The sequence below is a fragment of the Excalfactoria chinensis genome, chromosome 22 (genome assembly GCF_039878825.1).
Source record: "Excalfactoria chinensis isolate bCotChi1 chromosome 22, bCotChi1.hap2, whole genome shotgun sequence".
In the NCBI taxonomy this organism is placed as follows: domain Eukaryota; kingdom Metazoa; phylum Chordata; class Aves; order Galliformes; family Phasianidae; genus Excalfactoria; species Excalfactoria chinensis.
This window is the reverse complement of record NC_092846.1, coordinates 717,555-734,747: the sequence shown is the minus strand read 5'-3', so window position 1 is coordinate 734,747 and position 17,193 is coordinate 717,555. Positions and strand designations below refer to the sequence as shown.

Here is a 17,193-nt window from a genome sequence, read left to right as displayed (position 1 = left end):
GGAGGGGGGCGGCCGGGGGGCGGCGGTTGGCAGCTCTGCCCGTCCCCGCCGGGGTATTTCTGGAGTCTCTTCCCATCATGTGATGGGGCCGGTATTTAAGGAGCCGCGGGGCCGGGCGGCAGCTGTGGGCTGTGCGGCGCTGCGGGGACAGAAGGACACGGGGATACACGCGGCTTCGCCATGGTGGACGCGTTCGTGGGCACCTGGAAGCTGATCGACACGGCGAATTTCGATGAGTACATGAAGGCGTTGGGTGAGCGGAGGATCGGGAGGGCGGAAATCGCCGGGTTTTATCCGCCTTTTTCTTTCTTTCTTTCTTTTTTTTTCAATGGGGAGGGTGGGGATCGTCGGCTGCTGAATGGGTTTAAAAGGGAAAAAAAATCAAAATAGGAAGAATAAAATATAGAAATAAATATGGGAAAGCGCAACGCGGTGCTGTGCTGGGGAGGGGCTGCTGCCGGGGTTGGGGGTGGGGGGGAACGGGTGGAATCCCCCCCCTCCTTTAGCCCTGCAACCCCGGTGTGGGGGAAGGGCTGATAGAAGGGATCCCGGGGGGATGCGTGCCCATATCCGCTGTCCTGAATCCTGGGCAGGATGAGACCACAGCCCCAAAGGGGTCTGGAGGGGTGGTGACCACAGGTGCTTCCCATTCTGTCCTGCAGTACATGTGCAGGATCAGCCCCTGAGTGATGCCCGGATTCCCCCCAAAGTACAGCCCCGTGGGGATGCAGTGGGTCCCCCCTCCCGTAAAATAACCCAGGAGGGTCTCTGGGGTGATGCATGGGGACACAGTGTTGACCCCCTGCCCCCCACCAGGGGTGGGCTTTGCCACCAGGCAGATGGCCGGCCTAACCAAACCCACCACCATCATCGAGGTGGATGGTGACAAGGTGACGGTGAAGACCCAGAGCACCTTCAAGAACACAGAGATCAGCTTCAAGCTGGGCGAGGAGTTCGATGAGACCACGGCTGATGACAGACACGTCAAGGTGAGGGAGCTGGGGGACTCCTTCCCTCCACCCTTTTCCCTTTGCACCCCTTGCCTCCATTTGCAGCTGGGTTTTGCAGAAGGTGATGCTGTAACCAAGTGGCTGTATTGCAAAAGAGATTCAGGGGCCACCACGGGGCTTGTAGGACACAAAACTCCTTCCTGCCCCATGGGGAAGCAGGCACAGGGCTGGGTGTGGCGTGAGGTTGGGTTGAAACGGGTTGAGTGCGAGCAAGGCGGTAGTGGCAGGCAGACATTGCAGCATACTTCTGCCTTCATCCTCTGCTCCATCTGCTCAGGCCCCCTTGGTGCTTTCCCTCTTGCAGAGGAACCAGAGCAGCAGTAGAGCACAGGTCTGGCCCCTGGAAGCTATTTCCATGCACAGCTTTGACTATAACCAGCCTGCCCTCTTTGTCTCGTGACAGCTCAGCCCCAAGCGTAGGGCTGCTCTGCTCAGGGTGGTGGAAACTATGCTAAAAGCTCTTTGGCTGCTAGTGTGTGGCAGGGACGTGTGAAGCAGCCAGGGACATGCCCTTCATGCACCCCTCGGCTGGCTGCCAGAGGGCAAACAATAAAAGGGGGCCCAGCCTGTCAGCTCCCCACACAGTCAAGCAGGGAGATGTGGAGCTGCTGGGCTGTGGGGTGCTCCAAGGTGAGGGAGGGAACCTCTGGATGTATGGGGTGCAGGGAGAGGAGAACTTGAGCTCTGAAGGGAGCTGAGCTGCAGGGCACCCAAGTCATGGGGACACACAAAGCATTAGGACATCTGTGCTATGGGGACACCAAGTCATTGGAAGACCTGAACTTCGGGGACATTCAAGTCGTGTTGGTCCCTAAGCCATGGGGATACCAAGCCATGGGGAGATCAGAGCTATGGGGACATTCAAGTCACGGGGACACCTAAACCATGAGGATACCCAAACTATGGGGACACACAATTAGTGGGGAGAGCTTTGGGGGCATCCAACCATGGGTAACCCAAACCATGAGGAGATCAATGCAGAGCCCCTACCCATGAAGGGAACCAAGTGGGTTGCAGGGACCCACATCATGGTGAGACCCAAGCCATGGAAACATCCAACTGTGGGTGACTCAAGCAACGGGGAGACCTGAGGACATGAAGGGAGCCCTAAACTATGGGGACATCCAACCATTGGGAGATTCAAACTATGAGAAGACCCAAACGATGGAGAATCTTAATCCATGCAGAGCCCTTGACCCATGGAGGCACCAAAGCCATGGGCAGGATGGACTCGAGCCATGTCAGCCAAGCTATGGGGTCAGTGAGATGCAGCATAACCTGTGCAGTGCTGGGGACTTGAGCCATGGGAAGCCCAGCCCTTGGGTGTCTGCGCTCCAGGAGAGCAGCAGTACTGGGTGCACAGGGAGGTCTGCAGGGGACAAGAGGCTGGGACGGCTCGGGGCATGTGGTCCCCTGGGCTGGAGCTGAGAAATGTCACTGGGAAGCAAAGGACTGGGTGCCAGGCAGTGGGGGGGATAGCAAAACAGAGCTGGGCAGTCATTGCCTCTTCCCACGCTGGCACAGCCGAGCCTGCTGTCACGCTAACCTTGGCACTGCCCAGGCTCTCAGGGCTGAGTCAACAGCAGCGGCTGTGCAAACAGCAGCCTGGATGAGCAGGGGCTTGTTCAACAGCTCAGCTCAGGATGCAGCTGTGGGGCAGGGAGGGCAGGGTCACCGTGACAGTGGGCCCTGACGCTAACAGGTGCAGCTAGGGCTACAATTGTGATCCAGCTGATGTCCTGTGCCAAGCTGGGTGAGTAGAGCCAGGTGGGATCCTGGAAGCACCCACTACTGGTCTCCGGGTCCAATGGGATGAAAAGGAGCATCCAAAGCTGCAAGGGTGGAGCAGCAAAGATCCAGCCATGAGGGGAACGGTGGTTCTGCTCTCTCTCCACAGTCCTTGGTCAAGCTAGATGGAGGCAAGCTGGTCCACGTGCAGAAGTGGGATGGGAAGGAGACATCACTAGTGCGGGAGCTGAAGGACGGGAAGTTGATTCTGGTAAGGAAACATAAAGGGTTTTAGATGGGGGATGCCCAAGATCCCACCCCGGTGCTCACCTCCTGCTCTTTGCCCCCAGACTCTCACCATGGGCAACGTTGTCTCCACCCGCACCTACGAGAAGGCATCATAGAGGCTGTCCCCAGCTCCCTGCCCGTCCCCCAGTGCCAGCTCCAGCATTGAATTGTCTCTGCCTTCCCCGCGCGGTGCGCGGCTCACCACAGTGCCGGAGCCCTCGAAAAGCCACCGTGCCCTGATCCCGAGGGGCTGGTTGGGGTGTTCTGTTTGTTGTTGTTTTTTTTTAATGGAAGAACCCACGTGGAAAAATAATAAAAGCAATGTTGTTACAGAGCTGTGGCTGGCCTGCTTGGGTAAAAGGCTTCTGGCATGCGCACCCAAGGGCTATCACCATCCCCTTTATCCGCTGCACAGCACGTGTTCTCTTCCCACAGGGCACCCATCGGGCTCACAAACACAGTTAACACGTGGGAAAAACCCAGCATCAGCCATTTCCCACTGACAGGACCCAGGAGCTCAATCTAAGGCAGGTCCTGCAGCCCCGCTGCACTCAGGGTCTGTGCCACCCATTGCATCAGCGCTGCAGAGCCAGGTGGACACACAGCCCGTTTTTTAGGAAGGGATATTAGTTCACTCCAATGGCAGCTCTGCTATAAATCATTCAGGATACGAGCACACGTCATGCCAACCAAAGTGATCCTTCTCCAGCACTAATCCAGACAGGTGATGCCTGCCAAAAGCATCAGGCGATGTGACGTGCCTGGCCACAGAGGGGCTGAGGAGTCAAGGTCAAGAGCAAGTCAGGTCCTGGGCTGGAATGCAACCAGCCCAAAGTCAGGCTGGGCCACGGGGACTTGAAGGAGCTCAGGAGCTGAAGTGCTGTGCCAAGCCCCAGCCCCGCCGTGCCAGGCTGAGCTTTGGGCAAGCAGCACTGGAAACAGCCCCACTTCAGCAAAACCTCCCTGACCTTCAGCTCCAGGCTCACACTGCAGCCACTACTACAGGGCATCACCAAAAGGCACAGCGAGCCCCACCACACACCAGTCTTCTTGTGAGGATGGCATCCTCAGCCCAGGAAAGCCCTGTAGGCTCTGGCACAGGGCTTCTCCCCTGCCTGGTTATCCAAACTCCATAACACATCCCATCTCCTCCCAAGCAGGCAGTGCTCAGCTTGCAGGCCAAGGGCTCTTTTATCCACCGCTCAAGATGAAAGAGTGGAGCACACAAAAGAAAGAGAACAGTACAAAGTACACCTGGAGATTTGAGAGATTTATTTTCCATCCTTCACAAAGGCAGCAAATACACCACAGTTAATGTTTACTTAAAATATCACCACTCACCACTTTGCTTCTTACTCTGCCACTTTCAATGTTTACAGACAAAAAATGAATGTGGCAGGGGGAGGGTTTTGTGTGCCAGAGCCAACTCACAAACCCAGCCCCTCCAGGCAGTGCCTTGCATTAGGAAAGGAGCGGGGTGAGGGTACAGATAGCAGTGCCCTTCCTTGGAGCTGTTGTGCAGCAGGGCTGTGCTCAGTCACTGCAGCTGCAGCCATCCAACAGAGCACGTGTGCAGGCAGGCTGGGGCACAGGGACACACAGCTCCACCTTTTACAGGCAACCGCATCCAGTACTGATGTCACAGCTCAGGGCTGACAGCTGACCAGGGAGCCTGCAGGGTGGTGGCAGCTTACCCAGCCCAACAGGAGGCTACAGGACACAGAAGGGCTGATGAATGGGTGTAATTAATTAGACTACTGCTGGCAGGCACACCCAATGGCCTCGGTGGGAGAAAATGGCAGCCCATGCCTAAGGTAACAGAGGAAAACTTAGAGCAAAGTCAACAACTTTAACAACACAGGCTGAGCGTTACTTTTGGAAGAAGGAAACTCCTTGACTCACTGCGAGGAGCACACCACACCGACTTGCTCCTGCTTGCTCCCAGCAGCACGTTCCAGGGATTCACAACAGCAGTGCCCTTCTCTGCCTGCTGTCACTCTTTGGTCTTCTTCTTATGCTTCTTTTTCTTCTTCTTCTGAGCCTTGCTGGTCTTTCCCGAATGCTTGGCCCTCTTGCTGGCTGGCTGAGCCCCATCGCTGTCCGAGTCAGAGCTGTCGGAGTCAGACTCGGAGGACTGCTTACTCTTGTGCTTCTTCTTTTTCTTCTTCTCCTATCGAATGAAGCAAAACAAACAAAGCTTTGCACGTGGGAAAACCGTCACTTGTGTTCACCAGGGCACCGAGCCATTTGCTGTCATGAAAGCCTGAAAAGCTGTGAGAGAATCGAGCCTGTCCCAACTCGATGATGTACACAAGCTCTGCCCCAGCTGCACGGACTTTGCCACCCATGCCAGCCCATAGCTGAAGCAGGCACCATCTGACAGCTGGCAGGGCAGAGGTGGGTACCAAAGTGGAAATCCAAGCCTGAATACTGGTAGTCACATCACGGAGAGATTACTCCATTTATTTAAGGCTATTCCTTTTTATAGGGGTTGGCAGGAGGAAAATTTTTGCCAATGAAATGGGTTTCTGAAACAGCCAGCTGGAAGTGAGTGCTATCCCCACTTCCCCACATCATCAGCAGCCCACAGGCTGCCAGGAAAAGAACGCTAATGCATTGGAGCTCTAACAGCAACACATCCCAAGGTCTAAAATGTTTTTCAGATGTGAAATTTCCCTTGGCCCTCCCCACAGGGGAGATGGGATGAGGAAAGCATCCTTTGGCAATAACCCTCTTTGCACAATCTCATCTCCCCACCACAGGCAGAGGTTAGGGGCACCACTGAGCCCCCAGACCTGCATTTCTGTGAGGCTACAAAGCAAAAGCTACACGGTGTTCAAGAAGGACATAACATTCATATGCTGGTGCTCAGTAAGTCCTGCAAGGAACTTCATAAGAGGAACTGATTTCTGAGGCACTGAGCGGTAACTTCTTAGCACAGATTACTCAGAAATCACTACTGCAATACACCTCCTCCCAAAGTTACATCAGACCAAGAATCTCAAGGCAGACCAAGACTATTTAATGGCGCAGGGATGGCAATTTGTATCTACTTAATTAGACAGCAGGACTGAGAGGGAGGATACATCTGGCTGTGCACACAGCACATGAAGGCCAGAGCAAGCCCAGCTGTGCCTCACAACCCAGAGCAGCAGCTGGGCCACCACCTGCAGGGTGCAAACCAAGCAGCCCCAGCACCAGAAGGGAGCAGGATAGCAACACCATGATCCTGGTTAGTAAATTAAATGACCATGCAGGTGAGCAGGCCCAAGATAAAGTATATTGCAAAACATGCTGAGACTGCTAATGGTGGTCCCAGACCTCCATCCAAGTCCAGCAAGGATTCCATCCAGCAACAAGCACTCACTGCTTTCTTCCACAGGCCTATCAACACTAAGAAAGAGACCTCTCTGCAGATGCATATCATGAATTTTCATTGCAGTTCAAGGGCATAAAAAGGACGTAAGAAAAGAAGCGAAATGGAGTTTCACAGAACAGAGATGGGCCAGCAAGGCCACCCATGCCACTGCAAATGGCTGTGACAGGCTTAGACAACAGCAGTGAGGAATGCAGCCCAGCAAGCAAAGCTTGCTGCTCTAAGCCCTACACTGGTGTTTTTGCTTGAAGTGAGCTACACATTCCTGGACAATAAGTGTGCTAACTGCTCTGGACCTGCATATGTAAGACCTGGCACAGACTTTCCCAAACTTGCTGAAAACCAGCACCCATTCCATTATACATTTATGCAGGCAAGACCAAGAGCTAGTTGTACTAGTTGAGGGTTTTCCCCCCCCCATCTGTAGTCCAGCTCCTTTCCCCACATGCATCTTATCTAGACTTGTCATCCTGCCACAGTTCAAAAGCACTGCCCTCCCCATGCACAGTTTGGGCCCAAGAATGGCTCTTTCTGAGAGCACCAAACTAACACAGGGGTTTGCAGAAACACAGCTGGAGTGGAAGTGAACTCATGGGAACAGCCTCCAAGTGGGGCAAAAGCAAAGAGCCGCTGCCAGAGACGGGCACTGCTACTGACAGTCCCAGACACAATGTATTCAGTGCTTGCCATATAAAACGTGTTTTACATTCCACTATGCAAGGAAGCATAACATGAGTAGCCTGGAGACCCCAAACTAGCAGCTCTGCTTATTTTCAATGTCAAGTGTTTCCAATGACCTCAAGGTCACCCTTGGGCTTGCAGCAGAGTTTTACTGGAAGAGGCCTGCTGTAAATCACACCCCTGCCTTGGCAGGGCTGATTGTGCCATGCACTCTTTTCATGAGGAAACTCAAAAAAAAAAGCAGCAAGCCCAAAGGCACAGTTGTGCAAGACACAGGGCTACAGGCAGAATACGTTTTCTGGAAGGTCTCCTCTCTTGGCTAGCTGCTCTGTGCATCCACAGCCAACCCAGAAGAACAGTTAAGCCAAGGAAGAGGAAAAGAATTCACGAACAGGAGAAGGGAACAGCAGCATCAGCCATGGAAATACAAGCGATACCTGCACAAAATCAGAATGACTCACGTGGGCAAGTATTTTCTACCTGCTCCAACAAAGCTGGTATCAGAACTGGGTGCTGAAGGTCTGAATCCAGCACTGACACTGTGGGTCCGTCCTGAGTCACTCTGGGATGCCTGCAGCACTGCCTGGGGCTGGCTACACACCCACCCCACCCAGGCCTTCCCAGCTAAAAAACTGGAAAACATCCACCTAAAGGAAACTTGCTTCACGGAAGGAAGCCTGAGAAAGGCAATGTGTCTATTCACCCACAAGACTGCAAATGAAGAAACCAGTACTCACTTAAGAAACAGCTGCTAAAAATAGCAAAATAATAAATGAGGCAAAGATGGAGGGAAAATCCCCTGTAACTGCTGACTTTTCCATCCTGACTCTGCTTCTGCTGTTGGCTTGAAAGTCCTCTGGCAGCTCACTGTGATGTGGGAGGATGTCAAAGCCAAGACCATGCAGTGTGGAGGTACGCTTTAACAGAGCATTGCACCCAGCTGCTGGCAGCCCTCCAGTGCCTCACCTCATGCTATAAAGGGCAAGATGTCTTCAGACTGCTTGGGGAAAAAGGTGCCTCAATGCAAAGAGCACAGAAAAGGCAGAGTTCTCCTCCTCCTCCCTATGAGACATTCCTTCCATTACGTTCAGTCACTTCGAGGCAAGCATGGTCTCCATATGAATACACCAGCACACAGGAAGACAAACTGAGGGGTGTGCATGTTTCATTTAATAACACATTCTCCCCTAAGATTGGGGACATGAGCAGCCCATCCACAAATCTCAGTTCAGCCATAGCACCAGACAGACACTCTCAGTTAAGGACAAAGAGAAAAGCTAGTAGCTTATTAAATGTGAACCACAGCAATTATTTTAGGGAGACCACATAGCAAAGACAAAGCACAGCTGAGAGCTGAATATCAGAGTCCTCTCAGACCCCAGGGAAGATTCAGAGAACCAAACTGCACACCTAGCAGACTTCTGGCAGGTCTCAGTTTCTGCAGCTCCACAACAGCACCATGATAACTGTGACAATACCAACTTCACTACAAAGACTCACGTGGCAAGGGCAGAAGCAAATCGCTACCATCTTCTTCTGAAGACTGTTAACAGTTAAATCTTCCAGGAAAAAGGATGTAGGGTGGAGAATTTTCTCAAGCTTTTCCAGTCTGTGCATGTGGTGAGAAAACTGGAGAAGACCTTAACTAACAGCTTCATTCCAGGGCTTGGGAAGCTGTCTCAGCATGCAAAGGCTGAAGATAAGACAGAATGTCACATCTGTCCCCTCAGGACTACAGGGAGAGATACACCAACCATAGTAACAAAGGAAAAGACACTAGACCACAGACCTGGCTTTAAGTGCCAGCATCCTGGTACGGAATGAGCAGCACTAAGCTGCCTTCCCATGCCCCACTGGATGCTGGACTTGCACTGCTCACCAAGAGCTACCTGCACTGCACAGCCTTCCTCTGGTTTATGTGTCAGTGACAAAGTAAATGCCCAAACTCTGCCTTTAATAACAGCAGCAAAGCCTCCCCAGGCCTAGAGGTAGAGACAGGTCTCCAGAAGGGATTGCTGCTGATGGATGAAGTTGAGCTCAGCTCTGTTCTCAGGCACACCTGAGAACACTGTGCTTGTGTAAGCATTGTGAGAGAATTATGCCCAAATTCCAAATGTTGGTTCTGAGCATCTTTACAAAAAACATTACAGTTCTTCATATGCACTATTACAGTCCTACTAAAATGGAACAAACTTGCTTCAGAATCCCTCAAACACAATAACTGTGCTGAGGAATGGCATACGGCTAAGCAGCTGGGCTACAGCCTGATAGCCCTGGCTTTCCTATTGCCAGGTATTTTGAAGGAGCTGGTACTATTAAAGGGGACCACACTACTCCAGGCCTTTTCCTGTTCTTTGTAGGACAGATTGCTTGGGGCTACATTCTAAGAATGTTATCACAGCTCATTCCTTCTACAAGTATTTGATTTTGAGATAAGAGGGGAGTCTCCACAACTCTCAAAGAAGTTTAAAGAATTGTTCACCAGCGCTTTGTAGCCATGATGTTGTTTAGAACCTTTATGTCTGTCTTTGTGATAAAGGAAAAAGGATTTCCAGCTGTCTGTCCTCCTGCACCTCCAGCAAGGTGCTGATATTCCTGCTAAGTTTCTGTTAAAATATATAAAATAAAAGAATCCCATCTCTCAGTTTAATATTAAACGAGATTCATTATGTAAATCCAAGAGATTCATTTTATCTCTAGTTTAAGGACTAGTTTGAATTTGTCTGATGAGAAGAGTCTAGGCTGCCATTCATTAAATACAGCAAAAGCCAGAAAAGCATAGATAAAGATGTTAAAGAGAAAAGCAAACTGTGAGAAGAGAGTGGACCTGACTCTGAGGTGCCCCAAGCTATTACCATTTAAGAATTAGGAAAACAAGTATTAGTAACAGGCAAGAACTGATGAGCTTGATGAGTTACAGGTCACTGAACAAACAACAGTTAATGAGGTGTGGTTTTAAGTGAAAGACAACAGGAATATTTCAGGGTAATCTTTACAGCATAGGGAGAAAAAGCTACAAGGATTGCAGAAAAGCAATCACAGATCACATTTACCATACAACTCCAGTGACCATTGCGAAACCACAGCAGAGGACAGGTCATTTTTGTAAAGTTCAAGTTAAAAGATATTCCTTATAGTGCTGAAACAGCAGTTCTTTTCTCAGAAGAGAGAGAATCAGAAGGGTTTGTTTTTTCTCAGTGAGCCTCCCTCCTACGCAAGCTCAGCACAGGCACAATGTCGTGTTCCCATAGGAGCTCCCTCACCCTGTGACCCACAGAGTAAAAGTGAAAGGGACACAGCAATAGCCTTCACAGCTGTCAAGGCTCCTCAGATGCTCTCTGGTACTTCCACAGCACAGTGACAGCACTAGATGAGCTTCTGCCACCAGCCATGGTTTTTTCACTGCTAACAGGAGGTTTGTAGTACTGACACAGTGATCTGTAAGGAGAAAGTCTTGAACCCACTGTCATTCCAGAAGTTGATGTTCCAGTGCAGAGAGCTCCTCTCTGGAAATGTCACACAATTCAGGTAGGAAAAGAGCAGAGAACTGGAGAACTTTGTGTTTATCTCCATCGTGGTACGAAAGAGATTTCAGTAGTACAAAAAACACTGTATTTTTTCTCCCCAGGACTCTTACAAACCAGGACAACAGCAACAAATCACATATCTCCAAACAGGAAGGATCCAGCCATACAGTAACACTGGGGATGGCATGCATACAAAGTAGGGAGGAAGGTCCCCAGAGCATCTCTTTAAGGAGTGTCTGGAGGGAGGGAAGAGCACTCAGGGACTACAAGGAAGTATCTGATCAGGGTCACAGAAAGTGCTGATAATGAACAACCTGCTGCATTAGTGCTACTATGACACTGAACAGCAGTTTCCTATCTACCAAGCACCTTTCTACTCACTAAAAATACATTTCTACACCTATGTAACAAACATCAGATGGGATGGGGTTTGCAAATTAATTCTAATTAGGTAGATTGAGCTATTTTGTATAGATCCTCTCAGGGCTCCAGGCAATCAGAGAAGCACATGGTGGCTCCCAGACAAGATCACAGCAGGAACCCAAGACAACAAGGGAGCTATTCATTTCAAGGATCCCACATCCTGCCTCTGGAAAGCTCAAAAGTTTTATTTTCCAGCACTGGAAAACATCTGAAAACTTTTGATCTTCTTCTTTAGAAGGGAGAAGATCAAAGAAACAAACAGCATTTAAAGAAAGGCTGTTAATCCAGACTAAAAAACAACAACAAAAAGTAACCAATTTACAACGGTGACCCACATACCCTGCAGTCGCAGCAGGACAAGACTCCACAGGGAGCCCCTACCCTATTGGACAGGCACCAGTGTGATAAAACACTGTTTGCGTACCTTCCAGTACAGGTTTTCCCAATAGAATTGAAATAACATCTACACTGTAATAAAAAGTGAGCCATTACCAGTTAATCGTGGTTGCTTTAGAGGGAGAACTCCAGGTAGAAGAAGCAAGCTCTGCTGAATTTTTGCCAGCAGCCTGCTCTCACCACAGCAAGACAGAAACTGCAAGGCTGAAATAGTCACAGTTAGGCTGGGATCAACAAATCAGTTCAGTTGAGTGTTTCCAAGACCAGAATAGAAAAGAATACAAATATTCTACTCTGCAGCATAATAACACACCACAGACAAACCCAACACATTCTTGAATGAGAGCCTATGGGAAGCAAAGCACATCTCACTACCTCTACCTAAAGTTTTCCCTTTCTTCAGCCTGACCTGCTTCTAAACATGGGAAATCCCACTGCCTTTCCTGTCTGTTGCCCCTCTCCAAGAAAACAGATTGGCTTTAAGACTGTGGAAGGAAAAAAAGAAAGAAAAAAAGAAAAAGGCTTTGGAAGAGTGATGGAGATTCATGTTGTGAAGGCAGCTGACAAAACATTTACTTAAAGCCTCAAAATCTCACTCCTCAAGTCTCAAGGTCTCACTTCTGTATAATGAGACAGACCACCAAGCAATCTTGTTTTAGATTCAAGTCTTCTCTATGTTTTTCTTCTCTTAATTAAACCAGTATGCTCTGAATCCAGAGTTCAACCATTCCAAGGTTAAGATACTACAACCTAATAGATCTCTTACCCCTGAAAATTTCTAGCTTTGTAGCCTGAAAATGTATGCTTCCTGTGCAAATAGAATCTGTGATTTTACCCTGGTGTGTGCAGATATAGCGAGTTCACATCACACAAGCTGGCAAGGCAGCAGCAGGCATTCACTTCAGATTAAAGAAAGGTGATTGGATAAGAGCAGCAAGAGAGAAGACAAAAGAGTGCTACTGGCAAGAAATGTGGAAATTCAGGAAACCTAAGTAAGTTCTATTGAGTTTCACAACAAGAAAGAGATGCCTTTCTCACTGTAAGGAACCTCTTTTGAGAGCTATGTGTTATAACACAGCTTAGGGACAGCTTACAAGAATAAAAGGAGATAGTATAAGACTTGCTGCAGAGTCTGCAGAAGAGGCTGCCTGCATGCAACTGAACCACTTCCTCAGTCCATCGTTGGCCACTCAATCACATGCTGTAGTAAATCACAGATGTAACTCAACAGAACCATCTTGTGTGGCTCATTTTTCCCAGTTCACAGTAAGGTACTCCATACCTTTTTCCTTTTCCTTGAAGAATCATCAGACAAGCTGCTCTTTCTGCGTCTTTCACGTTCTGCTGCTGTCACCTCTTCTTCTTCCTCTTCTGGAATGAGGCTGTATTTGGTCCCTCCAGGCTGCATGAAACACTCCTTGGCAAAATGACCTGCAAAAGAGTGTTTGAAGGAACAGTCCCTTTCCATCCTCACACACTTCTATTCTGTATGCACTTCATACACCCAAAGTGCCAAAAACCTTTTTTATTAGCAGCCACAATACAATCATCTCGAATGGACATTTTTTTTGTCCAGGAATTTGTACTCCTTTAGCATGCCCTGATTTAAAAAAGATGAGAATAAATGCAAAATACATCATTTTGGAAAGACTAGTCAAAGCAAAGCTAAGACACCTGACAAACAGGGAAATAAGGACAAGGACTTAAGCAGCATGAAAAAGTATACATGGAAGGGATGGATATCTGATGGGTGAGTGGAAAAATAAAGGACCCAGGTAGGCTCTGGGGTTTCTTTAGAATGGTATTTTATACAACTGCTGCACAGAACCATAGTGGTGTTTAATAGCTGATCTTATGTCTGTCTTTATCAACCTTCTCCAAAATAGCATCAACTCCAACCTAACCACTTCAATGTAAGACAAGAAGTTGGGTGCAGCAAAAACTCAACATACAAAGAATTACACCTCAGCACTTGCAAAGCTACTGTAGAAGTACCACATAAGCTAACTTCTCATTGTTGCACTAAGCAAAATACAAAAGCCTTAGGCAAGAATGCTTACTTGGAGCTCCAAGATGGCTGCTTGCAAACTTACACTGTGTTTCCAGCAACTAATCAGTGAAGTCATTTCTACTGACCTTTCTTACCCTTATTAAATGGTCTAGTGAAGGCATGCCTTTATTTCTTACAGTGCAAAACTGGAATGAAGCCTTGGTTATAAAGACAAAACAAAAACGCAGGAAGAAGAGAATCAATACTCAAAAGAAAGCTCGGATACAACTATAAGAAACACACCTTCCAAAAGGAAGGTATTTAAGTCTTCACTTTGCACAATGACTGATGGAAAACGCTGCTCTCCTCAAAACAACATCAAGTCTTTCCAAAACAAAACACAGTTAAGACAGACATCACTACGATTCCACCCATAGGTCACTATCTGGTTAGAACAAGGCTGCGTCAAAAGAACAAAACAACCCCACAAAGGCTCACCTTTGCAGCCACATTTCTTGCACACAGTGTTCAAGACAGCTTCAAGGGTGATCTTCTGACTGGTGTAGTCTCTAAACGAGCGCTTTTTCCTCTCATCCTGACTGGAAAGAGAAGTTCTATTTTTAGTCCACTCTCAATCTCAATCCTTTTATACTTACAGTCAAGCTAAATTTCCCCCTCCCCTCCAAACAATTCTCTAAAAGCACAATTAGGTTAAATCAAAGAATAACCCTCTATACATTAGAATAAATCACATCATTAAGAGCATGCTAGTGTTACCTTCTATCTTAAGATCAACTGAACAGCCTCTACACGAAGCAGGCAAATGCTATAAGCTGCAACTGAGTCCTTTACAGTCACATCCATTTGACCCAGTTGAACACACACACTGGTCTTGCAGGTCAAATAAAACTGTTTTATTTTCACACTGGATGTGTCACAGGAAAAGGTAGACAAGGAAGCTCTGAAACATTTAAGCAGTCAAGATTTGGTTTCTTATCACGCACAAGTGAGTCTGTGCCCATCTTGGATGAACAAGTTTCCCAGCACAAGTGCATAACCATCACTAAATACAAGATCCAAAATGCTACCAGGGTGAAAAGGGCTGGAATTCACTGCTAGAGAGTAATTCCTGACAGCCTCTAAGCAGCATGACCAAGGAAGCACCTTCAGTCAGCCCTCCAACCAGCCCAGTGTGCTGTTAAGCAGCTCAGGAAGAGCTTCCCTCACCCTCTGAAGGAAGAAGAACCTTGAGGATAATTATGGCAGGAAGGCTAGGAAGGAAAGGCAGATAAAAGCAGGCAGCAGCAACCTGCATGACCTGTTATACCCTACTCAGTAGATTTACCTACTCAAGGGAAACATTGTTTGGATCAAGATCTTTCCCTGTGCCTTGGTTAACAACCTTCATGGAAAGGGACAGTTTGAGTTTGTCATCTTTCATCTGGAAGAGAAATAAATGGAACAAGAAGAGTAAACGTCAGGATGTTAATTAATATAATCCATCTGGAGGCCTACAGGGAAAGAATGAAATTGCAAGCAGAGCAGAGCACTATAAAGAATACCAAATCAAAGTGATTCTTTTCTATTACACTGTAGTTGCATTTTCAGTGTAGAGCATTCCAACAGACAGAACAGCTTCTTCTTATGTAGCAGACCCAGAAAAAAGACAAGATCACTACAAGTCCTTTCAGATTAACAGAGAATCTATAGGACCAAACCTGCACTAGGGAAGTACTGAAAGCTCTGCTATAATTCTCAAATACATCACCTACAAAGGAGATCCCCCAGATCAGCAGTTTAGCAAATCTGCATCCTGAAAAATTAAGTCATATAGGCCTTTTCTTTACAGCCCCTGACAGTGCATGGTGAGAATGGGTGTGTAGGGAAAGAGTGGGATTTCAATGCTTTTCAGTCAAAAGCTTTAATGAAGACCCTGATCTGCTTTATTTTGAGACACAGGTCAGTGCCCAAAGTCACATTCGAAAGTAGGCAGAAGCTTGCCAAAATCAACACATCACACCCCTAACAAAGCAATGAGCACACAGCCCCTGCACACAGAATTTCAAAGGTCATTTTTCTTACAGGATACTGTATTACAATATACTTAGACACAGCACAAAAGGAACCACGAAATAACATTACCTCCTTTCCAATGAGCTTCACCCATACTTTGTCTCCCACATCCACGATCTCTGAGGGTTTATCTATGCGGCAGGAGGACATGTGAGTCTTATGAACAAGGCCTGATCAGAATTTTGGAAGAAAGAAAGGGGAAAAAGGAACATTGTGAACTATGGAGAAATAATACCACAAAATAAACACCATTCATCTTTTTGACCTTCAGCTCATCCTTTTTACTTTTGTATATGGGCAACAATGTACCCAGGGAGGTGGTGGAGTCACCGACCTTGGGGGTGTTCAATGAACGACTGGATGTTGTGTTGAGGGGTTTAGTGGGAGCTATTGGTAATAGGTGAACAGTTGGACTGGATGATCTTGTAGGTCTTTTCCAACCTTGGTGATTCTATGATTAGCACAGTAATACATGTGCATGAAGAAGGAGAAGTACAGATACGCTGTTTAGGCTCTGCACCTCAAAGCAAATGCTCTACAGCAGACACACTTCTGTCCAAATCCTCTATTAGAACTGGCACAAAAGTAACCAGGTGCTTTTGGATCAGTGGGAAATGACTAATTGTTGGATAAGAGAACAACAAACTAATATTGCTCCTTCTGTAAAATCAATTTGTTTCACACTGCATGTAAGCAGAGTTTGAACACAGCCTCAAGACAGTTTATCTGAGCTTTATTTCAGTCTTTTGCATTAAACTCATTCAAAAAGGCCATCAGAGAAGCAAGCAGTGCAAACCGTGGAGACGTAGTAACTCTCTATTTTGTCTATATTTAAATATAATACGCTTAGGAAAAAGCAACATCTAAACAGATTTCTGTGTCTCACATGCAAGTATATCACCTAAATTCAAGAAGCATCAGCTGGCTTCTTAATTAAAAGGACACACTTTCCCTGCAAGCTTAATTCCGAGGCTGTTTGCTTGGCTGGTTGCTTGGCCTGGGCACATCAACCAAATCCAAATAGAAGAACAGACACAAACCTTGCTTCCTGCAGCCTGGGATTCTGATAAACGCCCCATATTCTGTCACAGCAGCCACCTGTGAAGAAAAAAAACCAAGAGAAAGCCCTTTAAAACATTCACTCTCACTAAAGAACACACACAACTCCGGGCATCTCAGCAGGTTAGAGGCAGCATAACTCTATCCTATGGGGCCAGCTGCTCCTGTGCTCTGCAGACAAGCCCCTTATAGAGGCTCATACGTATATATGTGCTGATATGTACACAGTCCCATATGTGCTCACACACCTCGCCCTGGAAGATGGCGTACAGCTCGGGCAGCGGCTCCATCGCCTCAGCACCGGGGGGGGAGTGACACGCTGCAGGGCCTACGGCATCTGCTGGCCGCCTCCAACTACTGCATCGGGACTAGAGATGCCTTAAAGAAAGAAAATAAAGGTTAATGAAAGAAGAACGCCTCCCGTGAGCAGATCAAGCAGTAAAAGCACCTCTAACTCGCTTTGCTCTACACTCACAACCGCCATTAGGCCTCCTCCGCACCGCCCTCACTAAAAGGAGCGTCTTCAGTCCACCAATCAACGCACGCGATACTGGCGGGAGCCAAGCGCAGCCAATCGAAGTGACTCATGTTATCTAGTGCCCTCCCCTTCACCTCTCCGGCTCCAGCCCGGCCAATCCGTGC

At 47.9% G+C, this 17,193-nt stretch overlaps 2 protein-coding genes across 3 annotated transcripts; one reads left to right on the top strand and one right to left on the bottom strand.

Annotated features, from left to right (window-relative positions):
* The first annotated feature begins 64 nt into the window (after positions 1-64).
* FABP3 (fatty acid binding protein 3) lies at positions 65-3,360 on the top strand. The gene is made up of 4 exons (XM_072355424.1): positions 65-253; positions 817-989; positions 2,908-3,009; positions 3,089-3,360. The coding sequence occupies exons 1-4, from the start codon at positions 181-183 to the stop codon at positions 3,140-3,142; spliced, it is 402 nt and encodes a 133-aa protein (XP_072211525.1). The 5' UTR covers positions 65-180; the 3' UTR covers positions 3,143-3,360.
* Positions 3,361-4,283: 923 nt separating this feature from the next.
* On the bottom strand, positions 4,284-17,081 carry ZCCHC17 (zinc finger CCHC-type containing 17). 2 transcript variants are annotated; one of them, XM_072355683.1, is made up of 8 exons: positions 17,000-17,081; positions 16,800-16,929; positions 16,533-16,590; positions 15,562-15,662; positions 14,769-14,860; positions 13,918-14,018; positions 12,712-12,860; positions 4,284-5,196 (listed from the first exon to the last, which is right to left on the bottom strand). In XM_072355683.1, exons 2-8 carry the CDS (start codon positions 16,839-16,841, stop codon positions 5,020-5,022), a joined length of 720 nt encoding a protein of 239 aa, XP_072211784.1. In that variant the 5' UTR covers positions 16,842-16,929; positions 17,000-17,081; the 3' UTR covers positions 4,284-5,019. The 2 variants fall into 2 exon arrangements, with proteins under 2 accessions (XP_072211784.1, XP_072211786.1); XM_072355685.1 differs by having other exon boundaries at positions 17,027-17,081.
* Positions 17,082-17,193: the final 112 nt, after the last annotated feature.

Excerpts from the sequence above, each read along its gene's own strand:
- ZCCHC17 (XM_072355683.1), bottom strand. The coding sequence starts at position 16,841 with ATGGAGCCGCTGCCCGAGCTGTACGCCATCTTCCAGGGCGAG. Across the intron at positions 16,591-16,799 it reads ACGCCATCTTCCAGGGCGAG|GTGGCTGCTGTGACAGAATA; the intron begins GTGTGTGAGCAC and ends TTTTCTTCACAG. Across the intron at positions 15,663-16,532 it reads CCCAGGCTGCAGGAAGCAAG|GCCTTGTTCATAAGACTCAC; the intron begins GTTTGTGTCTGT and ends AATTCTGATCAG.
- FABP3 (XM_072355424.1), top strand. The coding sequence starts at position 181 with ATGGTGGACGCGTTCGTGGGCACCTGGAAGCTGATCGACACGGCGAAT. Across the intron at positions 254-816 it reads TGAGTACATGAAGGCGTTGG|GGGTGGGCTTTGCCACCAGG; the intron begins GTGAGCGGAGGA and ends GCCCCCCACCAG. Across the intron at positions 990-2,907 it reads CTGATGACAGACACGTCAAG|TCCTTGGTCAAGCTAGATGG; the intron begins GTGAGGGAGCTG and ends CTCTCTCCACAG.